This window comes from Papaver somniferum, chromosome 2, assembly GCF_003573695.1.
Source record: "Papaver somniferum cultivar HN1 chromosome 2, ASM357369v1, whole genome shotgun sequence".
Taxonomy (NCBI): Eukaryota; Viridiplantae; Streptophyta; class Magnoliopsida; order Ranunculales; family Papaveraceae; genus Papaver; species Papaver somniferum.
This window is the reverse complement of record NC_039359.1, coordinates 157,404,661-157,431,643: the sequence shown is the minus strand read 5'-3', so window position 1 is coordinate 157,431,643 and position 26,983 is coordinate 157,404,661. Positions and strand designations below refer to the sequence as shown.

Genomic DNA, 26,983 nt, shown 5'->3' with positions numbered 1-26,983 from the left:
CTAGCTAGAGCAACTTAATCCCCACACATCTTTCTTGTGTGATACTAGTGCGCTCGCTAGAGTCGATCTCCATTAACCCTTGAGTTTCTTCTCTAAATTCGGGTTAACGACTTAAAGAATTCATTGGGATTGTGAAGCCAGACCGGTACTAGTTTTATCGTAGTTGTGTGATCTGATCTTACTTTTCTATCGTACGAGTACAATCGATTGATTGGCTTGAGAATGTTTGAGTTCTCTGATAGGTAAGATAAAGAAGTGACGAACATTCTTCGTCTCACCGTTCGTGATTCCTCGATATTCTTCTTGTGTATTCAGGAATTGAGTATTGAGAGGTGATTGATTTATCTAGGTTGTTCTTCGGAAATATAAGACCGGATTAATCAATTGGTTCCTGTGCTACCTTGATCATATCAAAAAACGGAACAAAACTAGGGTTTATTTTTGGGAGACAGATTTATCCTTTGATAGACTTTTCTGTGTGATACAAATTTGTTTATTATCAAAGCCTACGATTTTGGGTCGTAGCAACTCTTTGTTGTGGGTGAGATCAGCAAAGGGAATCAAGTACGTATTATCCTGCTGGGATCAGAGGCGTAGGGGTGCAACTGTACCTTGTATCAGTGGGAGACTGATAGGGGTTCAACTATAGTCCAGTCCGAAGTTAATTGGTAGTAGGCTAGTGTCTGTAGGGAATTATATAGTGTGTATCTAATTTGGATTAGGTCCCGGGGTTTTTATGCGTTTGCGGTTTCCTCGTTAACAAAATATCTGGTGTCTGCATTATTTCTTTTCCGCATTATATTTGTTTATATAATTGAAATAATACAGGTTGTGCGTTAAAATCATCAATTGGAAATCCAACCTTTGGTTGTTGATTGAAATTGATTGATCCTTGGACATTGGTCTTTGGTACCGTCCAAGTTATCTCTCTTTGATTTGATTCGCAGATTTCTATTTGCTTGAGTATCATTCAAATTGAGAGATTGACTTGTTGATATACTTTTAATTGATTGAGTCCTATTGATTCTCTTAAAAGTCTATTCGAGTTGGCCCATAAAAATTTCTAATCGAAATATTGGGTGGTGTTGTTAGACCCCCGCTTTTTCATAAGCCTTCGACGAATGCTTTCCACAAGAAAAGTTGTATTTTTGATGGACATGTATGAGTCCAGAGGAATTTGAATGTTGGTGAAGGGTTTCGATGCAAATGATCCGAGATGATAGTTTGTCTACCTCATTGTTCTCCAAATTGATTGTGATTTGAAGTAGTATTCAATCTTCTGATCTTGAGGATTTAGTTCTAAAACTAATTGAGCTATTACAAAGTTACTAGATTAAAACCAAGATACAAACGAAGAACAACTAAGACGCTACTACTGCTAAAGAGTTACAAAAGGTTCCTAAACTGAAAAAGCTGCAAAAAGCAATTACAGACTCTATTAACACTAAAACTATGCTGAAAGGAAAGGTACAAAGAAACTGACAGAAAATATAAGTAGAGGTTATGGATTCATCGGCCCAATCGCATATCAAATTGGAATTGTGCTTGCTGTTGTGATACAAAGTAACAATGAAGCTGCGACACATTCCTGGATCTCCGAAAACAAAGTTCTAACAAGAGGAGATGTAGGATATGCTTCCTATAGTGACAATAAAGTCACATTGGGAAAATTCACACAAAATTTAATAGTCTGGACCAAAGTGAAGGAGTCACTAAGCTTGGATTGGATAATTCAGTGATGTTATTTTCTTTGGTTTCCTAGGTTAAGCTCACCAATGTTATTCCAGAGACTATATAGAGAAAAAAAAAACCAGTTCAAAATTAACTTCCAAATGGACCTAATCCAGATCAGAAAAAACAATTGCAAGGGAAGATACAATTCCTTGACAGAAAACTAACAGACATGGGATCAAAAAACCTTAGCAAACAAATCAGACTTTCAAAACAACAAGAACTAAACATCATCAATCAAAAAACAACAAGGCAGTGAGAATAAAACTATAGGATAGGGCACCACCAACACAACTAAAACAATAAACAAACAAAATACTAATCTGGTGGATAGAACTACATGCCTTCAACATTCAAACAAGAACAAATGGAAAAAAAAATTGGGAAACAAACAAACAAACATGGGTCTTTACCAGCCCAAGAAATCTAAGATGAGGATCAAACGTAAAAAAACTAAAAACAGTTACCACCTACTCACAAGCGGCAAACAGGGCATTGATAAACAAGGTTTAAAGAAAATTAGAAAACTTTTTGGTTTGATCTGATAGATAGGAAAGGTAAACAAATGGGTTCACAGGGTTTAACGAAATCAGAAATTTAAAACAATAGTCTCTGGAAAAACAGGTAAATTGAAGCTTAATGAATAGATCTAACATCAAGATATGAGATAACAGGTAATTAGATGGAACCCAAAGACTGATTTTTCTAGATATCGGATTAGGATATTGAGGGGGATCAAACTGAATAGATACCTCATGCTGTAGAGATGAAGAGTTGTCGCCGATGGTAGCAAGGCTGGGAAATTAATTGATGAAGATCAGAGCCGATAAACCCTCGATTGAAAACCAACTCCCATCAAGCAAACACAAGGTGAGAAAGCATAGAGTCTTCATGAATCACACCAGCAGACAAGCAAACAATCCATATGAAATCGAAGGGCTGATTAATCGAGGATTTAGCCGATGAGGTACGGTAAATCCATGGCGGTGGTTTTAGGGTTTGACTGTGGATATTGAGTTGATGTTTTTTTCCTCAGATTTCTTCTCTAGACAAAGAAAATCAAGTTACTATTTGAGGGTTAATAGTGGTACTGCTCAGATCTAAAAAGATCTTAGCAGTGAAGCTCGCCGGAATATTGTTTCCCCCTGCCTGCAATCGTCCGTAGAGAGGAGAGAGATGGAGGAGGGAGATGGAGGAACGAATTCAATCCATCACTCCTAAATCCTAATACAACACGAATAAAATAAAATGTGGTGACTCAGATCTACCAATGAGGCCCTGTAGAAGATCTCTGCGTAGCGAACGGATAGGCTCCCGTATTTCCAATAGTGAATTTTAGGCGGAGGACCAAAAAAAATTATTTTCTTACCGTCAAGCTCATAATTAATTTTGGATACTGTCGCACCCAAAGTTTTTTAGAAAATGCGTAATTACTCTATTACCCTCAGCGGTTTCTTTTCTCCTCCTCCAAAAACTCTGTAACGGATTTGTAGAGTAAATTTCTTTCTCCATTTAAACACTAGAAAATCAATTTCATACTCTAAAAAACCAACCTAAAAACTACTTACAGTATACAAATCCTAGAAACAACATTTCGAAAAAAATGAACGAAACACAAACAAAATCAACATTTTATTTTTCTTTGATACTTTCACTTTCAGTTAACGAAAAATAAATGTGCATAACCAGTTATGCAATTAAAAAAAATGTGCATAACTAGTTATGCAGTACAAAGAAAATGTGCATAACCAGTTATGCAGTACAAAAAAAAGCGCATAACTTGTTACGCAGATGCATCAAAGGTTATGCTTATCATAAATCACTGCGGATGCAAAAAAAATGCATAACTAGTTATGCAGTACAAAGAAAATGTGCATAACAAGTTATGCAGTACAAAAAAAAATGTGCATAACTAGTTATGCAGATGCATAACTTGTTATGTGGCACAAAAATAAATGTGCATAACCAGTTATGCAGTACAAAGAAAATGTGCATAACTAGTTATGCAGTACAAAGAAAATGTGCATAACCAGTTATGCAGTACAAAAAAAAGTGCATAACTAGTTATGCAGATGCATCAAAGGTTATTCTTATCATAAATCACTGCGGATGCAAAAAAAATGCATAACTAGTTATGCAGTACAAAGAAAATGTGCATAACAAGTTATGCAGTACAAAAAAAATGTGCATAACCAGTTATGCAGTACAAAGAAAATGTGCATAACCAGTTATGCAGTACAAAGAAAATGTGCATAACTTGTTATGTGGTACAAAAAAATGTGCATAACCAGTTATGCAGATGCATAAGACATTATGCAGTACAGAACAATGTGCATAACTAGTTATGCAGATGCATCAACGGTTATGCTTATCATAAATCACTGCAGATGCAAAAAAAAATATGCATAACTAGTTATGCAGTACAAAGAAAATGTGCATAACAAGTTATGCAGTACAAAAAAATGTGCTAACCAGTTATGCAGTACAAAGAAAATGTGCATAACCAGTTATGCAGATGCATAACTTGTTATGTGGCACAAAAAAATGTGCATAACCAGCTATGCAGATGCATAAGACATTATGCAGTACAAAACAATGTGCATAACTAGTTATGCAGATGCATCAAAGGTTATGCTTATCATAAATCACTGCAGATGCAAAGAAAATGTGCATAACTAGTTATGCAGTACAAAGAAAATGTGCATAACCAGTTATGCAGATGCATAACTTGTTATGTAGCACAAGTAAAATAAATGTGCATATCCAGTTATGCAGATGGATAAGACATTATGCATTACAAAACAATGTGCATCAAAGGTTATGCTTATCATAAATCACTGCAGATGCAAAAAAAATATGCATAACTAATTATGCAGTACAAAGAAAATGTGCATAACAGGTTATGCAGTACAAAAAAAATATGCATAACATCTTATGCATGTGCAATCAAAGACAACGGAAACTCAAAATCCCCAGATTTAAATCGCAGATTTTGAAACAGAAACCCTAGTTTTATTGAGAAGATTATTCAGAAAAGGATTTGGGAAAAGATTTAACAAAGAGAAAGCTATTTTCGTGGTCTAGAGAAAGATTTGACAAAGGGAAAGATCCAAATGTTAAAAACGAAGAATCAGAGTTCACCATTATTTTCTTCTCGCTTCTCTCTGTTCGTCTCTTGAAGAAAAGGGTAGTTTGGCCTTTTAAAATCTGAGAACCAAAAATTTCAGAAAATTATGGGTCTGCTACAATTTTTGACGGGAAAATGGGTGCGCGCCTGAACTTTTCCGCCCGTGGGTTTGACAGTGATGGAAGTTGAGAAAATGGGTTTATCTGTAGTTTTCACTTTCCAATATTTGAACTGGATCGATGATAAGCAATTACTAAACAACGCAAAATTGGGGGCCCTAAAAATATAATTGGGGGCCCTAGCTAGCTCACAAAAAAGGTTATGAAATAGTAATTGGGAGTTATCCTTTATCCCACATTTTTGAAAATGGCTAAACTACCCCCAATTCATTAGTGTTGATTAGTTGTTAATTAATTTGGTTGGGTTAAAATCAGATTTAGGGATAAAATTTTGATAAAAGAAAATTTGTGATTTTTGTGTTGTGGAGAGAAAGGAGGTGAGTTTTGGGGGAAATTTTTTTGATTTTTGAAATGAGTGATTCTAGTGGAGGAAGTGATGTTGGTGAAGGTTTAGACAACATACATGATTGTGTTGATGGTGTGATTGTCTCAAATAATGATATGGATTGGATGTTTGATGAAGATATGTTAATAGAGGAAGCCATGAATAATGGTGGAAATCTTAATCCTTTTGCTCAAAATGAAGGAACCAATTCTCCATATGAAGAACCCGGAGCTCAAAACAATCACGTAAACTTCCGATACTCTTCAAACCGTACGAATGATGATCCAAGTGGTCGATTCAAGGTCAAATGCAACAGCTGAGTGTGAGAGTCGTTAGGTCGAGCGTCTAATTACCAAACGACTCTCGTGTGTCGTCAGTGCCTTAACACTGAAATAAACGACTGTAATATGCAGTTATGAAAAGTCGTTGACCAAGCTTTAGTAAACTGACGACTCTGGGGATTCGTCAGTGCCTTATCACTAAATAAATGAATGTAGTATGCAGTTATGAAAAATCGTTGACCAAGCTTTAAAAAACTGACGATTCCAACTATTAAGTCATCTAGAGTCGTTAATGCTTTATATTTAGAACCGAACGACTCTAAACTTCTAACTTTCTGTAGATTTTACGTCAAGGATCTTCAATGCATCATTACTATAAACGGACGACCCTTTTATATTAAATGACTCTAGTCGGTTACAACTAGTTGAGCTCTTGTATGTTTTTGAAATAGGTCGTTATTTTCTTAAAAAAACGACTCTAAGAATAAATATTCGTGTTAGTTAACGACCCTCCTAATAAAAGAACGACTCTTGTCATTCATATTTGATCGGCGCCTGGATGTTTTTTAAAAAGGATCGTTCTTTTACTATTAAAAAATGAACGACTCATACTGTCCGTTTTGCTAAATCGTTAAGGAAACATGAAAAATCGTTAGACATTTAACCTTATTATCTAACGATTACCATTCTGAAAATTCAAATTCTCCGATTCAAACCTTAATTTTCGGTAGAATATCGAATTAAAATCAAACCCAAGTTAGATATGGGGTTTTAAAGGACATACATCTAATTAGAGTCATTTTAGGGTCCGACGGTTTTGATTTCTTACTTGTTCTCGAACACTCTTTTGCGGCTTTAACGGTAGCGACGAGATGGGGAATTTGACTGGCTAGTCTCGTAGTCTGCTTTGTTTTTTCCATGTTTGTAGAAGAAGTTAATCGTCGATTAAAGTTTTCGCACCGACGATTTCGACGATGAATCAGAAGAATTTTTTTTGACCAAAGGTCGTTAATGGAGAGGGAGAGACGCAGAGGGAGGGGGGAGGAGAAGATGAAATGTTAAAATCAAATGGAGGCCTTGATTTAGGGTTAATAGGATTTTAGATTTAGTTATTAGGGAATGGTAAAACAGGTATTTCACCATCATTTTGGAAACCCCTTATATTTTGTGGTGTGGGTATAAATTTTGTGAGGCCCCCAATTATTTTGTGAGGTCCCCAATTTTGCGTTGTTACTAAAGTGTCGATAATTTCCATGTCACCAAATAAGGGTCCAAAATGTGAAAAAGCTTATGAAATATTTATAGATCAACACACGATAAAATTTCTAATTAGCCCATTAATATGAAATATTTATATGATTTCTTCCGATTTTCATTGTTATGTTGTGTTTTTTTCTTCTTTAAAACTTTTGTGTCATCTTCTAATGCTTAGAAATTAGAATCAACGACGGAATTTACCCCCATTCCATCACAATCGGATATGTCCAGCCCATGTTGTTTCCTAATATTTACTAAAACTTGGCTCATGCGTAAACTAAAAATTATCCCAAATAACAAAATCTATTACATAACGTTTTTCCCTATTTTTCTTTTCTTTTCATAAACAATGACAAAAATTTGACGTTTAAATGTTCTGATATATCGGTTCATAATTTCATGATATGATTTGAAAACCATACAAAGATATAGGAGTAACATTTTAAAAATTCGTGCGGTCTTCGGCCGCAATTTTACATAATAATACTAATTTTTAATATACATATTTTCTGCGGCAGAGCTGGACCTTATACAGAAAATGATAAGCAGCGTGCATCTCTATTATCATTTTATATAATTTTGAGGTATTTAGATTGCTACAATCTGAGTGTGTGGAAAAAAAAATATTTAGCCGTCGCTGAAAGCGCCCTAACAATGTACACTCAAAACATATGTGAGTCATTTTCTCTAGTGCTAGCAATACTGAAAAGAGAGTTTTTAGTTTGTTATAATATAAATAATTCTTCTTTCTGAAGGACTATCGTAATGTACGTGCCATTTATATCATTTTTTTTTACCAAACTCCAAAGAGATTTATTGGGGGAAAAAAAGGCAATAAAAATAGAAAGAGGGATGTTAGGCCCGACTAAGGTAGACAATCTCGGCCGAGAAGGCTAAGATCTCGTCGGAAATTCCAGTTTCGTCTCTCAAGAAAACGCAATGTTTAATTCCACTAAGACGGGGTTTTGCTGGAATTATCCGGAATCGGCCGAAATATTTTATTGAATCTCGGTTGACTCGGCCGGAAATTTTGGTTGCACTTTTTTGAAATTTATATGGATATAAAGCTTTCAATTACTTTGAATAAAGACTTGTTTCTTGTTTTTGGTGGTACTTAAATAATTATGTGAGAAAAATATTTGAAAATGCTTGATATACATACTATATGTATAAAATTCGAGACAAAGTTTCGGTAATTACTCCGAGATTTCACTGAGAACTTTCCCTAGATAAAGTTGTCCTAGTGTGTCGGTCCCGATCAAAACGATCCGAAATCTAGAATTAACTGGAGAAATGATATAACATGCATTATTGATAATCCCAACACACCAGTACAAAGAGATCAGAGGTCTTTATATACACAGACATGATCAGAACTAACAGCAAGAAACAACTGTAAAAATGTGTGGACACAAACATATTCTGTTAAAGATAATAATAGTAATATTTATATGTTATAGCCCCCCCTCAAGTTGAGTTGAACAGCCAAATGAACACTCAACTTGTCTCTGAGAAAATCAAAACGAGTTGCAGAGACATTTTGGTAAATATATCTGAAACTAGAGAGCTAGTGGAAATATAGTAGAGTCGGGATAGTCTTTGAGTGCACTAGTTCTCTGATCAAGTGAAAATCAACAATAACCTGCTCCATGTGACTGTGATTTACTGGATTAGCATCTAAATAAATAGAACCGATATTATCTCCACCAATAGTAGGAATAAGTGGAAGAAAAATGTGAATATTTTTAAGAAGTTAACACATCCAAACCACCTCAGCAGATGTTTGAGAAAGTGATCTTATTCTGCCTCTATTGATGACCTGGAAACTGTAGCATACTTTTTAGAACTCCGGGTAATAGGATTGGTTCCAAAATATATATAAAACCACTAGTATTGCGCCTGTCATCTGGATTACCAGTCCAATCAGCATCAGAAAAATCATTAACATCCACAAGACATTTCTGAAGAACAATCCCATAGTCAATAGCAGACTTAAGATATTTGAAAATCCTTTTAGCTGAAGTAAAATGTGTGGCAGTTGGTGCTTGCATATATTGACAGACTTGATTGACAGAGTATGGAGTCTCTGGTATTTTCAGTATTAAAGGATTGTGGTCTTAGTACTGAAGTTGGTGGAACAAGATGAAGTGCAGGGGAGGAATATTGAGATGGTGATTTGTATGAATTTTGAGAAGTAATGGATTTGAATATTGACATTTAGGTTATTTGTATGAATTTTGAGAAGTAACGGTTTTGTAGTTGGGATTAAAAGGTTTCTTTCATTTGTAATTTGCACTATGACCAGTAATTGGGTTAAAATGTGCAGGTAGAGATTTATGAGTGGAATTATTGATTTATGAGTGGAATTATTGTTGTTAGCATCGAAAGATGTAGTAGTAGGTAAAATTTATTGTTGATGACCTGAAAATGCTACTTCCTCACTAATCAACAAATTGTGTAATTCAATACTAGACACGGGAGGATTACAAATTTGTATGGACGTGCAAAAAGATGATAAGGAATGACTTAAACTTCCTAATATGATAACAAGTTCTTCATCTGAAATCTTTGATCCAGTAGCTGTTAATTCATTTGAAATTTTCTTGACTTCATCTAAGAAATTAGAGATACAGATCTTGAAACTTGTTTAATGGCTTGAAGTTGAGTACGCTACTGTATTGTATAAGTTGTTGATGTTCTTGTAAATATTGACTCAATATTACTCCAGAGTTCATGTGAAGTAGTAGCACCAAAAAAGTAGGGAATAACAGGTTCCGAAATAGTGGGATAAGGATTGAATCTACAAAATTATGGCTTGATATTTATCACAAAAAATAGCATATTGTGGATTTTCAACGTGATTCATACCACGCCCAGTAAAATGAAAACGACATACATTCGAAAATAAATAATTTGGAACTTACGAATTACCGTCATTAACAGAGATTTCCAGGTTATGAAATTGTCATCTCTTAGCTTCGGTTTAATCAAATTTGCGAGTTGATGAACTGGAATTGAAGTATTATCTGAATTATTTGACATTGTAGAAGATACTGAATCTGCAAATGTTTGAATCATGAAACAGATGTAGCTAGAGATGATGAATCTTCCGATGAACTGAAAAATCAAGAAATGAAAGAAAACAAATTGATTATCTGTATTTTGATTGAAGGTATTGTTTTTTTTTTCTTTTTTTATTTTGATTGAATTTTGGAAACAAGGATCAAGGAAAACCTAATTAATGTTTTCCCTCAGATACCATGGAGAAATGATATAACAGATATTATTGATAATCACAACACACCAGTACAAAGAGATCAGAGGTCTACACACCAGTACAAAGAGATCGGAGGTCTTTATATACACAGACATGATCCGAACTGACAACAAGAAACAGCTGTAAAATGTACGGACACAGGAAAATTCTGTTAAAGATAATAAAACACAAGAGTGAGTGTAATAACAGAAATTAACTAATGTTTATATGTTATTACTAACTACATTGGGCCTGACCTCTAAAGACAAGGAATTGAAAACAAAATAAACAACAGACTGGAAAAATGTACATATTACATACTATCGAGTCGAGATCGATAATTAAGAAGACAAACACGATCAGTCACCCTCAAAAACAACCACTACAAGAAAAACTGGATTAAGCAACCGGGCAATTTTGGTTGCAAAAGCCCATATTAAGTCGCACTAACCCTTAGAGCGAATTAATTTGGCTCTCGCTCTTAAGTTGCAAAAGGTGGGATCTCTATAGGTCTAGAGCAGCTAGGCACTCGCTCTAAGAATGTTTCAACTACCATCAGCGATTAACAAATATGCTTGCTTTCAGATTATTCCAATTATCTTAGAGTGAGTTGCTCTAAATTTATTTCAACCATCTTAGCGAGTAATATGTTACGTTGACAAAGGTTTAGAGCAACTTAACTGACCAATAATAAGTTGCTCAAGGGTATTGAATGTACAAGATTTTTGTCGGTGCAAACTTTCAGCTTGTCTGAAATTAGTTGCTATAACCTTTGAGTTTGTCAAAAATTAGTTGCTCATTACACAGAATGTTCCGGTTCATTTAAAGGCTTCCGACCAATTTTGACTCGGCCGAATAAAAAATGAAATCATAATTAAACAAAAAGCAAATACACAACAAACTAAATGCAAAATTAATTTAATTTAATATCATTAAATTCAATTTAAAACATCAATTGTTAATCAGGAAAAATTACAATCTCATTTTACAAAAATTAAATAAAAATACAATCTCATTTCTTTAAAAATAACAAATTACAAACTCTTCAACATACTTTAAGTTTGAAGGCTACATCATGCTTCTTCTTACCAAATACTTAAAGCTTTGAAGGCCACATCATGCTTCTTCTGAAACTCACTCAGATTCATACTTTTGCGACCTGATACCATATTTTCTAGATCTGGTTTTGATGTCAAAGTTTAGGCTGCAAAAGTAGAAGGATACCCAACAATCCTAGCTACTGCAGAATCAGCACCAACAATCCTCAGCTGCTCAGCACGCCATCATCTGCTCTTGTTGTGAGTCTCTAGATGCAACTTATTCAGCCATTCCACCTGTGCGAAGCTCTCAGCAATTCAGTGCAATAACCTCAAACCAAAAGCCTACAACATACACAACCAGCACCCATCATGTCATCCATTTCTTCATCACCAGAAGTACCATGAACAAAACATCAACAACAAATCTTCCCCTGCAATAGAAGACCCATTGAATTCCTTCTGCTGTGCTATTTGAGAAGCAATACTGTGATCAAGAAAATATAGAGCAGCTACCATCACATCTGGTATAATGGCATAAATGACATTTTATGTAGCCTGGCATAAATGACATTTTCAACATAATTAAACTCAAATAAAAGCTGAATGCATGTGTTAGAGAGAAAACTAGCTGGATATTATCAGTACCTTCTCGCCAATAGCCTCACCCCCAGGATATTGAACTGATCATAAGAAGAAGTTAGATAAAGGAGCTTATACAACATTCAAAAACATAAACCTTTAAGTAAGTGTTGTACCAATTTGTTCCATTTGTTGATCATGATAATGATGCCCATATCCAGGGCTTGTTGTCGCATGAGCAATTAATCTTGTTGTATAGTGATTTATACCCAGAAAGTCTACCGAGTTCCTTAACAACTCTCTATCTTCATTTGAGAATTTTGGAAGCCGATCTCCAAGTTTCTCACGCATGGTCTTAGGATAGTCAAAATATATTGGATCCAAATACCACCCAAAATGAAAATCAAGACGCCTTGAAGCAGCAATTTTATCCTCCATCTTATCCGAAAAAGGCTCTGCCCATTCACAATCAACTACTATTCCTATTTCACCACCCTGCTGAGCCTACAAGAGATACAAAATTACGAACATGACAAATGGTGAAATTGATGGGAACTGTTAATAGGGACGACAGCAACAGTACATTGAGACTATTTATTACTCTTATAAGCATATGTATTAAAGAATATAAATCCCGTGTCAGTTGAATGATGAGCTTGTTTTCACCATATTTTTTCGGCACTGCAGAGCATCTAACTGCTATTGTAAAAAAACCGTTTTTTTTCTTCTTATCATTTGCACATAAATCGTCCGTGTTTGTAGCTTACTATAAGAGAAAATGGAATTCTATCCGTATATTAATTATCAAACTTGCCGTATATGAGAGAATGTTTTTTTTTTTTTTTTTCAGTTTTCATAAGAGACACACAAATAAAGAAATTTAAAATTTGAGACAATTATCAGGAAATGTAAAAGCATCAAAGGACAGATCAAAGAAATCACCTGAAACTTTTTCTTGTATATGGAAACAGGTGCTGCATGAGCCAGAAGTTGATAATGTGCAGTCAGATATGGTTCAGTAGAAGAATTTTCACTTCTTCCAGGAGCAAATATCCCGATATCATGTCCATTTACCGAAGTTTGAAGAGGTTCGTTTAATGTGATCCAATGTTTTACTCGGTCCCCGAAACTCGCAAAGCAAGTCTCAGCATATATTGCAAAACATTTTCTGCATGATTCCCAAATAAAGTATGGCATCCACTCATTAGTTCATAAGCTACACAGAATGGGATATGCAAACCAGAAATAAGATTTTATTATCAAACTTACACAATTTTGTCGGATAACCATCCTCCCACTGACTCTTGAAGATGGTTCGGTAGATCCCAGTGATATAATGTCAAGTATGGCTGCAAACCTGCAGAACAAACGATATTCAACTAAGCAGTTTAATCATCAATGGAAGGGACAGCCAAGTAATAAAAAAGGACCTTTATCAAGCAGAGCATTAATGAGATTGTTGTAGTAGGCAACTCCTTCCTCATTGACCTTTGTTCCCAAACCATCTGCGCTAACAGAAAGAGACCTAAATTTAGTTCCATAAAGAGTTGACGGTTGAAATAAATGAAGAAACAAAAGAGATTGATATTCTTTTACTTCACAACTCTCACAAAACAACAGTAAGAAACATTTAAATTCGACAAGGTAGCAGATAAATTACCAGGGAAAATACGAGACCATGAAACAGAAAAGCGGTAAGCCGCAAATCCCAGCTTGGACATAAGTTCCAACATCTTCCTATAGAAGGCAAACATGCTTCTTATTATTATCAAGCATATGAAGAATTGTGATACTAGTACGATAAAATTACACAGAGCTTCTTAGCATCACAAAGATAATATATTACCGCTAAACTGGACAAGTACAAAACCATAAAGAAAATTCACTACCTTGTAGAGATGATAAAATCAAACACCACTATGTTAAAACAATGACAAAGAAAAAAAAAAGTAAAAACACAAAGTGAAATCCCAAACATTATACACAAATAATACTTACAATCCAAAAATTGTCAACACCACCAAGTACAGCAGCAGCAAGCTTTGATCTAAAAGGATTCTAGACTCTGTACTCAATCACTTTACTACCACCTTTCATTCCATCACCACCACGACCTCCTTCTTTGCTGCCTCCTCTGCCTCTACCACCACCACGGCCTCAAATTTTTCAAATCAAACATTCCCATCTCTAATCTTTCCCCTAAAACCTCAATTTCAGTTTCAGTCACTTGATTCAATTACATCCAAGAACCCTAATATCTATATTGGGAAAGAACAGAAACCCTAGCTTCTCTAATCTTCATTAAAACTCACACATAAATCACTAATTCTTCCTCATCATACTGTGTTCACCAAACCCACTTTAATTTCTCAATTTCTAACTCCATTACAAATTCACCGAGGAAACCCTAGTTCTCGATTCATAACAGGACTCAATCCTATTCTTCATAATTAGCAGAAACACCAACTCCTGCTTCTTTTATACATCCTCACGATATAAATTTCTTCAAGCCATACCTCAATATGACCTCTCGATTTTCAACTGAAGAAGAGCAGAAAAGAAGAACGAAAAAGAAGAAAGAAGAAGAGACAATAAGGAGAGAAAATGAGTTTCAAATAAGCAGGTGAAGAGGGGGAGAGGAGACGGCGATGACGAGTAAAAGATGGGTTGAGTGAATTAGATTTTCCCAAGTAATGGCGTCGGTCATCGATCTATGGAGGAGACGAAGAGCAGAGAAGATGAAGATAGAGCAAAACAGATAGAGTTCGAGTGGTTGGGAGGGTTTGGTGGGTGAATGAAAGTGATGGATGGAGTTCGTTGGATCCAGCCATACGGATTGAGAAAAGAATCTGACGGTTGAGATTTTATTTGTGATGCTCATACGGATTGAGACGCATTTGTGTTTCTTTTGTGTTAATACGAACTCATGTTTTCGGTTTAATTATCAACCTTTAACATGAAAAAAAATCCAAAAAAAATATAAATAAATTTAGAACATTGTTTTCGACATTCTGATATAAAAAATCCAAAAAATGTATAAGAATGAATCGCGAAAATGAAAAATGAATTCGATAATTGGTGGGTTTCTTTGTGCTTTCTCTTTGTGTTTTTGTTCTTTCTCTTTGTGCTTCGGGTTTGAATTTAGACTAGTCATGAAGTAATTTTTACAAGTCATATAGGTCATGAAGTAGCTTTAGTTCACACTGGTAAACTCAGGTTATAAGATTACTAGAGATGGACCACGAAATTCATGATGGTTCAGACCTCAAACTTAGCTGGATACATCATCAAAATCGATAAATATGAAGCTCAATGTTGATTCGAACTCCAAATGTGGTATAAAAACATACAAACTATGATCCAAGAACCTATGGGAGGGTTTCTGACTTCAAACTTAGCATGATACATCATCGAAATCGATAAATATGAAGTTTAGTGTTGATTCGAACTCCAAATGTGGTATAACAACATTTAAACTATGAGCCAAGAACCTCCGGGAGGGTAGCATGATACATCATCGAAATCGATAAATATGAAGTTCAGTTTTGATTCAAACTTCATATGTGGTATAACAACATACAAACTATGAGCCAAGAAGCTCTGGGAGGGTTCTGACTTCAAACTTATAATGATACATCATCTAAATCGATAAATATGAAGCTCAGTATTCATTCGAACTTCAAATGTGGTATAACGGAATACTAACTGTGAACCTTGAAGCTTCGGCAAGGTTCTGGCATATTGTACGCATACGATCGTAACCTGGCCGTGAGTGGACTACTATAAGTCCATCGATATAATTTTAAATTTTCAAGGTTTCGGTAAAGCTCCGAGATCTATTTCATGTTGTAGGATAGTCTTTTGGTTTCTTTTGTTTGTTTGTTTTTTCTCATTTGGAACCAGTTAAAACAGTAGTAGCCAGAAAATGACCGAGCGGACTGGGATCGGTTTCAAACGCAACCGATCCATCAACAGTTCAGTGGTAGTTTTGAAATCGAAAACCGAGTGTATACGGTTTGGTCAATGGTTTTGCCTAAAAACCATACCGACATGCCATTGTGCACTCCTAATAGTAACTAAGATAACAACCATGATCCGTATGACACTAATCTAACCAATAAGAAACTAAAATGATATCATTATCGGTTTCAAATGCCTACTTCCAAAACTGACTTCTCCTTTGAACATGTGGTGGCCGCTTAAACTTGGTTGCTCAGAGAGAGGTTGTACCAACCGATTCATTTTTTAGTTGCTAGGAGTCGGTGCCTCAAAGTGAATAGCTACCTGAGAACTTTTCAAGCTGCTATAGATGACTTGAAAGAGTGATGTAGCGAGCAAACACATTCAGTCGTGGCTAGATATTAGATGACACAGGTTTGTAGCCGCCAAACTTTATGGCAGTTGCAACTTTGGATGCTTAAACCTTTAAAGTGACTAAAATTATGGGCTCTTGCTGGGATTTTGGTCGCTTAAGCCATATTTTCTTGTAGTGAACCCGGATAAAATATGGCGGGTCATTCCACCATTGAGATCCTATGGTAGCTCCCCATTTCTCCAATAACTCCGCCACATTTGTTGCCCTTTATGTAGATGTGAGTGTATCCAAACTTAATTGACGATAAAAACACCCAAATAATTATATCTTAATGAACCGCTAACTTCCAAGGAACTAAGGATGATCCGACAGCGCCCTAATAACATGTAAAGAATCACACTCAGGCCAGACACGAGTCCCCTAGTACGACCAAATCTAAAAGCATGTATTTTTCTCTAAAACCAATACATTTATCTTGAACCGCCCATAGAAGCGGAGGGTTCCAATTTACCTCAATAATCTTCGGAGCCTTAGAAGCTAAACCTTTAGTATTCAAAAGCCTCAAAATCCCCTCTTCTTTGGCTACTTATCTTTGTTTGTCTTGTAAGCTTGGTAGTCTGTTACTGGCTTTCTTTTTTTTTTCTTTGGCTTTGTAAGGTGGTATAATCATTTTATACCCTCTTCTTTTTTTTATCAATAATATCCGATTACAAAAAAAAAAAAAAAACTCAAAATGCACAACGAATTGTAAACATGTCCTGTGCCATTTATTATCATCACCAAACTAGTTTTTCCTTATAATGACTCTCAACTTGATGCCGTACTTGAAGTTGAGAATGATTCCATACTCGAAAGCAAGAGGTCTTTCCATGTTCGGAGAATGCTTAAATAAGTATCTTTGGTAGAGATGAACTAATGTTAGTTTCATCTCTTGCATGGAAAATTTCATCCCAATACATTGTCGCGGTCCAATTCCAAACGGGATCAAAGCGTACGGATGTCTTTGTTTCTCTTCGTCACAGTTCGGATCAAATCTCTCCGGACGGAACTTGTCTGGTTCTGGAAAATTCTTAGGATCTTTGGCAAGGATCTCAGGTGACATCCAAATCCATGTACCCTACAGTTACCAAAACGAAGTTTACTGGAGCATTCATTTATTGGGCAATATGCTGACATGTTTAAATCACAATAAAAAAATCTTAGTAATTAAATTATTACCTCTGGAAGGACATAGCCTCCTATCTCTACCTGTTTTAATGCTTCTCTGGCGATCAGTGGGGATGAAGGGAAGAACCTCAGTGTTTCCTTTATCACCTATACACATTACAAAATTATGTTATAGGATGACTATCATCACAAAAAATGAACACACTGCAGACATCACATTAGGAAAAGAGAACACATAGAAAGACAAATAGACAAGAAATAGTCAAGTACTTGATCGAGATAAGGAAATTTATGTTGAAGATCATCAGCTGTTGCTGTCAATTTCTTCGATCAACTTCTTTTCGACTTCAGGATGGTCAGCCACCAGGTAAATTACGGATGACAAAGTGAAGGCTGTTAATGTAGACCCAAGTAATCGTTCATAGACAAGTGCACTTACATAATCGGAAGTGAAAACGTTTTTCAACATTGTGTCATCAGATTCTCTCGCATTTAATACGAGCGATAAGAAATCTTTTGATCCTCGCTCTTTTTGGTTTGCTCTTTTCTCAACTATCTGCTCTAGTTTACTTAACAAAATCTTCTGAGATTGCTTTGCTCTCCAATCTATTGTACCTGGAATTCTTTCCCAAATTCGTGTGAATGGGCGTTGAAGTATAGGAAATATTATACCAAGCATGACTGAGAATGAACCGGATAAATATATCTGAAGTTTAGTAGTGCAATACATATGTTGCTTGATGAAATCTATGACTACAATGTCATGGTCTTGATCGTTCTTAATGGTAGAATCATCGAGCGAGGATACTTTTGTGAGACCAAAATCAAAACTAAATGCGGCCAGACCAGTTATATCTGTTGCTAATAGAAGAGCGAGGTGAGAAAACATAACGTCTTCTTGTTCGGAAACAGGAAGATGTTGATCGACAGAATCAATAACGGACTGCATCATGGGTAGAAGACTCGCTATATGGGAAGGTTGATACAATGATATGATGGCGTTTCTCATTGTTGACCATCGGGTACCTCTGCAACATAGTTAGCTTTATCATCAACTTAAAATTGGTGTATAAAACAATCATTCAAATGAGAAAGCATGCAGTTCAGTATGGAGTGGTTATGGTTTTAACTATTAACCGTTTACACCCCAAGTGTTAAATGTGAACTAAGTCCGATTTTGTGTGCACTTTTTAACTAGTACGCACGTGGCCCTTTATTTTTGTCCCTTAATTTAATTTTGGCAGTCACATAGGATCGGCAAATCAAAGATTTACCAGCTTTGAGCCTAGCTACAGGATGAACAAACCACAAAGACCAATAAATTTGAGGGTTTGCCCATTACAGCCTACTATGAGACCCGCATTTTTTTTTCACGCCTCGCGGTTCTTCTTCAACCGCAATACTTATTTTTATCAATGAGTCTACGTCCACCGAAAGCTTTTATCGTGATTTGCAGCGTGAGAGGATCCAATGGACCCAACCTTGCGTGCTATGCACTGGGATAGTGGGCAAGAAGTGGGCCCACCACTCCCTCACAAGGTGCAAATCACGGTATTTGTTTTTGGAAGATGAATCATTTTCGTATTTTTATTATGATTTATGCCCTTTTTTCTATTTTATATTACTTTACCTTACATTTCATGTTTTGACTTTAAAACTCCATATTGTTTAGGCAAACATAAACTTTTTCATGCTTTAGGATTAAAATCTTTCTGCTTAGGTTGATAGCCCCACTAATATCAATCTCTTAGGCAGAGAATCTAATTGCCTTATTTTTGCTGGCAAAGAAAAACATGACATCTGATACATTGGTAGTGAATTAAGAAAAGATGGAATTTGAATTTCCCTTCCTGCTTGGGGAATGAGTTTCTATTTCCATTCATCTAATCTAAGTTGCATTCTTGAAATCAAAGGCTGAAAACTTTGAACTTTTAATTTATTAAGAGACAATAGCACTCCCAAATACCAATCAGTGAGTTTCATGGGCTTCATCTGCATGTTTTTTATTTCTTCTTTCTAAAGCTATACTACTTTTTATGGGATTAACAGCTTGTCCTGATGCATTCTGAAACCCAATGAAGATATCTTAAGCATGTTTTATTTCTGATTTTTTTTTTAATCTTTTAGAAAGAGTAACACATCATCATTGAAAAACAAATGTGATACAATAGGACCTCCTCTAGCAGGTTTAACTCCATGAATGAGCATTTTTTTCTCAGCTTGTATTACAGAAGACGAAATAATGCATCCATATAAATTATGAAAATATACGTTGAGACTATCTAGTATGAGTAAAAGGTTTACAATGAGAACCATTTAGATGTAAAGAAATAGTGGAAGTACTCGTTGAAGTATCATTTTACACCATTAATCAGAAATTCCATGTTGTCTAAAAATATCAATAAAAAAGACCGTTCAATACGATGGAATGCCTTAGACATATCGATTTTCCCTGCAATATCTCATACTCTATTCTTTTTATTTCTCATGGTGTCAAGAATCTCATGAGATATAATAATATTGTGCTTTATTAATCTACCAGGCACAAAAGCCGTTTGAAATGGTGATATAATTTTAAACATGATTGACTTCATTTGATTCACCATTAACTTTGAAATTATATTTTAGGTAGAATTACACAAATTTATGAGTCTGAAATCTGTTTGGGAAGAGGGACAACATATCTTAGGCACAAGAGTCTGATATGTGAAATTTATGTCAGGATTAATGTATTGAATTCTAATAAACTCTTCACTCTTGCACTAAGTGAATTATTTCATGCTCTACTATTTCCCAACTAAACTTAAAAAATCATATTCGAAAAACCATCGGGACCCGATACTTTCGAATACAAGGAGATATTAACTGAAGCAAATCATTATCTTTCAGATAAAACACAAGTGTCTCAGCGCTACTATCAACTGGAAGAAATTTTCATATGTAAATGATTGTAAAATCGACTTTCGTCAGTTTAGGGAATGTGCGTATAGGTGTGTAAATAGGAAGCAAAGTAGCGCAGCTGACTCGTTAGTAAAGTTAGCTAGGAAATATCTTGTAACACAGGAGTGGTATCAAAACCCACCTGTTGTTATTCCTGGTAAACTTTTCTTTGTGTAAGTTTCTTGCTTGTTTAATATAATCCGGTTTTTTAAAAAAAAAAAAAAATCTTTAATATCCCGTAAATTTGTTAATGTAAAGATACGGGGTTTGTTTGAGCAGATTTTTCATAGTGGAAAACTAGTTTGTTAATCCACGTGCTTGGGCATGCAAAAAAAAGGAATACTAACAAATTCCCATAGGAACTGTCCTAAATAGAGGACAAAGATGAATGATAATATGATATTAGGCTTAATCTTTAACTTAACTGATTAATTATAAATGTCAAATTAACACTACTTAAACGAGCGTGTACATAGATGAAGAAGAGTGTTACTGATAAAAAAGTTATTGTTATAAAGAAGAAAAGATCTTAATACCTTGAACAGAAGAGACCCTTTTGGTGCAATAAGTCCTCAGCTACGGCAGAAGGAATGCTATGATCGCGTATATCCTTAAATTTCTTTATGCCAACTTCCCTACATAAATCCGCATCGCCTATAATTATTAGGGGTTGCCTACCCATGTGGAACCTGTTTTCATTTTCACAATTCACAATGTATTAATTACTAAGCATTAATTACTGAGAGATAACGGTGTCTACGTAAGCATGTCCGTGATTCTCTGAATTATGATTAGATTGTTGCGAGCAAACCTCACTAATTGATTTGAAAATGAAAATACGGGATCAACTCATTTTTGACATTGATATCTAGACCAGATCAAGTCACGTTTCCAGATAAAAACATAAGTCCCTAAAACAAGCCCAAGATTTCCCCCGTCTATAGAACTATTGAAAAGAGAAAAATTCCACAGAACAAGTGTACAACATTGAAAGAAAAAAAAGTACTATAATCGAAAGCAAGTTAGAAAGTTGAAAATTGAAACTCTTACCTATAAACAGGGCCATATTTTTTGGCAAGCAGAGAGAAAACTTCAGGACCATGCTTGGTAAGAAGATGAAGGTGCCCAATGAGTGGAACTATTGGAGGACCAGGCACCATTCTAACTCGCCAATAAGGTGCGTATAAGTAAATCATCATAGCCCCCACCATTAATGGCATCAAGGTGAAGAAAATTTGTATGAAAGGTAGGTTTGATAAGGAAGAATTCATGTCTAGATGCACTTGTAATAAGGTATTATAAACTGATGAAGCCATTAGAGTTTTGGAGAAAGAGAGGTGGTTTGAAATATTTAACAAAGATGCAGAAAGACGATGGGACATAAATATATATGACAAAATGTTTTTTTGAGCAGTCACAGAAATTATAGCCATTCCAAAGGTCGGTCTTGAAGAAGGACAAAGCGAGAATATTTTTAATCAAGTCCTCGGATGCTTGTTAACAGAGTTTTGGACTTTGCGGTTTTGGAGTTTTGTAGTTTTGGACTTTAAACCATATAGAACTGCATTCCACGTTCTTTTCCAATTTTTTAATTTATTTGGACTGTACTGAAAAATATAATGTTGGAGATGGAGACAGTTGCACGTTGGTGCGACTATGATGTGATCAAGAGAACAATGATTCTCTGTAAATAGCCACACTAGACTATTCAAAAACCACCCCTCCTATGGGGTGGGTTCTTCTTATTTGGAGCTAGCAGGAGCAGGGGTACTTTTGGTTCCCATCATATATGTAAAGGTTTGTATGTAGGCAGTTTGTGGAGAATTTTTATTAAGAAAATGTGTACTAAAGTGATAATCCCGACTCTCACAAACTAGAAAAGAAAATTCTTCTCGTTGGTAAATGACTCAAAAGCTCATAAAGCTTTTCTCCATCCAAGTATGAGTAATAGCGGATATTTAAAATATATTGGGTATTTTTTATGTACCAGAGATGGGACAGACGCCAGTATCCAACCAATAATGCTATGTTTATCGGGCCTGAAATCCTGTGAGATTTCCCGGTAGACACAAATCTCAGTGTGCCCCATATACCCACCCCTGCTAACTTTAACGGATCCGGGGGTTGTGTCACACGGTACTCAGTGCGGGATTTTTCATTCTAAACGTAGCATCACTCGTATCCAACTAGCGGTTAATTTATCAGGTCAATTTATTAAGTCGTCTTCGTATTGGAGAGGTTCTAAATGTAACGTATACTGCTTTGGCCATGTTAGGTTTTCCGTTTTATTAGAAAACTTTAATTCTTTGAAAGCGATTGGAATTTCTAGCCTGGATTCATCTTACTACCCATGTTTGTATTAGTAAAAGTTTACTTTTGGGAATTCTCTTTTCTATTTAACGCTCTTTGTTTTCGACTCTTGCATCGATTTTAGTTTCGTTTTTCATCATGGTTTCTGGTATTAGGAATATCATGCAACTTTTTGCAGGACGGAAAGTTTATTTTTGGGCCGAGCTGTGAAATGTTGGGATGCAAAATTCAGTTTCATGTTAGATACGTTTCCTAACATTGGTTGTCAAAATCATTATTTCTGAATCAATTTATTTGCATGTTATGTAATTACAGTGGACATGTAAACTGTATTGCCTTCGACCAACCAATTGTTTGGAATCTGAACTATTTTATGTGACTGTTTTTCTTTTAGAAGCAAAAAAATTTAATTCGTGTGTCAGCATCATTTGAAGTCATAATATAGTGAAAGTGTTTGATATCGGTCTTGATTCTCTTCAATGAGATGTCAGATTGCCTGCATATCTTTCGATCTTATGCCTATGTTACAGGCGGTCCACCCTTCTGATAAAATTATGAAGCGATATTATTGGAAGGGATAGAACACCGTCCTCACAAACATCAATGCACGGATAAGATTGTTCTGATTCTTGGTGTTCTCTTATGTTCCTTACAAACATCAATACGGATAAGATTATTTTGATTCTTGGTGTTCTCCAATGTTCCTTGAATATTCTATATATCATCATTGTTTGATGGCTATCTTAATAAGACAGTCGCGTAGCATTTAACTGTTGATTTAATACCTTTGAGTTTGCAAGTGGTTTTAAGATGAAAAAAGAAATCCATACACTATGCAAGTTTGATCTAAAATCTGAGTGATATTTTTTTGACTGGGTTTTATCAATATATTACAATAAAGATATCAATAAATTATTTATATTTTATCAAAATATTATTATTACAAGATAAAGCTGAGATCTACGGAGTAATTTTTTATGAGGGAGGATCCATGGACAATCTTATTTAGAACACTATTTTACAAGATTTGCATCAATTTTTCTACAGAGCCCAAACGACAACGAGTTCGAAGCTAATATCTTGATGATATGTTCCTCTTATTAGACTCTAGGTTCCTACCAAATATGAGCATAATTTGAAAACCAAACTCACCATCTATGGATTTTTATTTCGGCTGTTGATTTTCAATGATTGATTTTCAAAGTGGTAGACAGTGGCAGTATGTGTTTCCGATTATGCTAATTTTTTCTAGAGCTCAATAACAACGATAAAAATAACATATCTTCTAAATATTAGTTGTAAATTCATTGTCTTTTGGGATTTGTAGAAAAATTAACTCAAATCTTTTAGGATAGTGTCCAAATATTTAAGATTGTCCATGAATCTGTTGGATATTTTCAATATTGTTTGCCGTTGTTCGATATTTTCAATAATTTCATCGGTTTCTAGAAAATTCTATCGACACGTCTCCTCCCATAGGGTTTTCTTCCCATGAGAAACAATTAATAGATGCCCGTTAAAAGCGTTTATTGGAGATGAAAAGCCATCTCCAAAAGACATAAATTCTTCTTTAAATAGCGAAGGCTTTCTCCCATTCCAATCATCAAAAAAGTATTTCTCTCTAAGCATCTTCAGAATCAATTACAGTGTATTCTTGGTTTGGTCAAGGGAGTACAACCTTTGAATCCAACAACGTTGTTAGGGCTTCACCGTATCCTGACACCAATATTTCATTGACCGGTTGTACTCGCCAATTGTTTAGGAAGGGCCGAAATAATTTTTAAAAAGAATCACAAGGCCTTGAAGCTCCGGTGATACAACATTCTTTTCGTCTTTTCTTTTCATCCTCTATTATCCTGAATTTCCCACAGTTTTCAGCAATTATATTCTAAAAAAGGAGGGTGAATCTTCAAATTCAAATGTTACTGCTCAATCTCTGCAAGTGATGCACCCAACAATAACTCGATTGGAACGTTTTGATGGTGATAATTTACTCATCGGCAAGAGAGTGTGGAGTTTTTCCTGATCACCATCAAGTTGTGGCATATACTTGAAGACGGTTTGGATGAAATTCCTGCACCATCAGAAAAAGACACTGATGAATTGAAGGCCAGAAGGAAGAAGCGTCAATAAGATGATTTTATGTGCCGTGGTCATATTTTGAGTTCCCTGGAAACTAATGTTCACAATGCCCGTCGAAGTATTTCATCTGCAAAGGAATTATGGACTACGCTTGAAAAAAATACAAGATTTCTGAAGTAAGCAACAAGAAGTTCCTGATTTGCAACTTCATGGATTTTAAAGTGGTTGGCAGTAAGTCAATTATTGCCCAGGTCAGTGAACTTTTATTCATTGTTAATCACCTTAAGGATACTGGAATTGAACTTGCTTCTGTCTTTGTTTTTGGGGTTATTATTTCTCGTCTTCCCCCTTCTTGGAATGGTTACGAAAAGAAACTTAAGCATGATGAGACTGACTATGACTTAAAAGGTTTGCAACGTCATTTTCGTATTGAAGATGACTCTCGCAAACGAGAAATTAAGGATAGTCAAAAAACTGAAAATCTTTCTAAGGTTAATTATGTAGACGCTTTGAAACCTAAGAATGATACTCAGTTTAAGAAGAAACATCCCAGCAAGAAGAACAAGGGTGATTGTTACTTCTGTAAGAAACCCGACCATTTTGCTCGTGACTATCGTCTCAAAAAGAAACAACAAGGACAGAAAAAGGAGGCAAATATGGTAGAAGACAAACTTGTTGTTGTAGTGCAAGCCGCCAATTCCGTTTCTAATAATGAGAGTGGATGGTGGTACGACAACGGTTCAACTGTCCATATCTGTAGAGATAGACATCTTTACAAGACATATGAAGCGGTTACTGGCGAAGGAAACGAAGTTGTCTCCGCAAACAACTTACACATCAAAGTGATTGGCAAAGGCACTGTTGAACTCTCGTTTACTTCGGGAAAGACTGTTACTCTTACTAATGTGTTACATGTCCCTGGCATTGTGAAAAACCTTGTTTCTGGAGAACTTGTTATGAATGCCGGATTCAAGACCTAGTAAGTTTGTGTTGTCCAAAAATGGTGTATTTGTTGGACAAGGATATGCTTGTAATGGGATGATTAAGCTTAATTTAATAAATAATGGTTCTGCTTATACTGTTGACTCTGTTAATTTATTGCATGGTATATTAGGACTTGTAAATCATGGTTCTCTTAGAAACCTGAAAAGATTAGGATTAATTTCTGATTGCAACTTTGATAACGTTTTTAAATGTGAAATCTGTGTGCAAGCAAAGATACGAAGAATATCCTTTAAATTTGTATTTAGAAACTCTACCTTGCTTGAATTAGTGGTGATGTTGGTGATCTTAAAAATCATATGACTCGTGGTGGAAACAAATACTATGTCACTTTCAATGATGATTATATTAGGTATGTTTATACTTACTTGATGAAATCTAAGGATTATGTCTTTGACATGTTTAAAATATACAAAGCAGAAGTAGAGACACAATTAGGATTTTACGTTCTGATCGTGCAGGTGAGTATTTTCCTAATGATTTAAATTCTTTTGTCAAGAGCTTGGTTTAATTCATCAATTTATTGTGCCCTATACACCTCGACAAAATGGTGTTGCTGAAAGGAAAAATAGAACTTTGGTAGAGATGGTTAATGCTATGCTCATTAGTTCTAATTTGCCTAATTCTTTATGGGGTGAATCAATGTTATCTGCATGTTATATTTGAATAAAGTTCCTTTGAAAAAGAAGAATGTTTCTCCTTATGAATTGTGGTTTAATAGGAAACCAAATTTGAGAAGACTTAAAGTGTGGGTTTGTTTAGCATATGTTAGGAAGCCTGATCCTAAAAGACCTAATTTAGGAAATAGGTCGTATAAATGTGCTTTTGTAGGTTATTCACTTAATAGTATCACTTACAAATTTTTAATCCTTGATGCTTTTGAGATTATAGAATCTGTAGATGTGAAATTCTTTGAGAACTTAAATAGAAATAGTTCCCTAATATAACCCATTGTTACCTAGTCTAGAATATGGATAGACTAATGAATATGATGAACATTCTGCTCCTACTCGAGACACAGAAGATACTTCTGAAATTATAGAAGATATCGAACCTAAAAATGAGTAAGTGATGAGTGCTAAAAAGTACATATTTCTATATATTTTTCTTGGCATTTAACTCATCTTTTGTGCATTAATTCTACATTTTATCCCATATTCTGTATTTTCATTGTTTTCAAGAATAAATATTTTTATTAATTAATTTTGTATTTTTAGGTACTAAATAAAGCTTGGATGAATTGTTGAGCGAAAAGAGCAAAGAAACGGTCAAGACTCCCGCAGGAAGGCAGCGAAGAATGATGTTTTCAAGAGCCGGATAAACTAGAAGTGGGCTTGAAGAGGAAGAATTATTCTTAAAGAAGATATGGGCTTGGCATACCCAAGGCCCAAA

The 26,983-nt window shown here is 35.2% G+C and overlaps 1 protein-coding gene, 1 long non-coding RNA gene and 1 pseudogene across 2 annotated transcripts; 1 reads left to right on the top strand and 2 right to left on the bottom strand.

Moving 5' to 3' along the window:
* Window positions 1–13,093: 13,093 nt before the first annotated feature.
* Window positions 13,094–13,497, bottom strand: LOC113354173. Its single transcript, XR_003361711.1, has 3 exons — window positions 13,436–13,497; window positions 13,206–13,280; window positions 13,094–13,132 (listed from the first exon to the last, which is right to left on the bottom strand). It is a non-coding gene; the product is annotated as an uncharacterized LOC113354173 (long non-coding RNA).
* A 3,377-nt stretch (window positions 13,498–16,874) lies between these two features.
* LOC113352316 lies at window positions 16,875–21,408 on the bottom strand (annotated as a pseudogene).
* A 3,390-nt stretch (window positions 21,409–24,798) lies between these two features.
* Window positions 24,799–26,659, top strand: LOC113352315. Its single transcript, XM_026596149.1, has 4 exons — window positions 24,799–25,171; window positions 25,274–25,568; window positions 25,863–26,052; window positions 26,570–26,659. The coding sequence occupies exons 1-4, from the start codon at window positions 24,799–24,801 to the stop codon at window positions 26,657–26,659; spliced, it is 948 nt and encodes a 315-aa protein (XP_026451934.1).
* The last annotated feature ends 324 nt before the right edge of the window (window positions 26,660–26,983 follow it).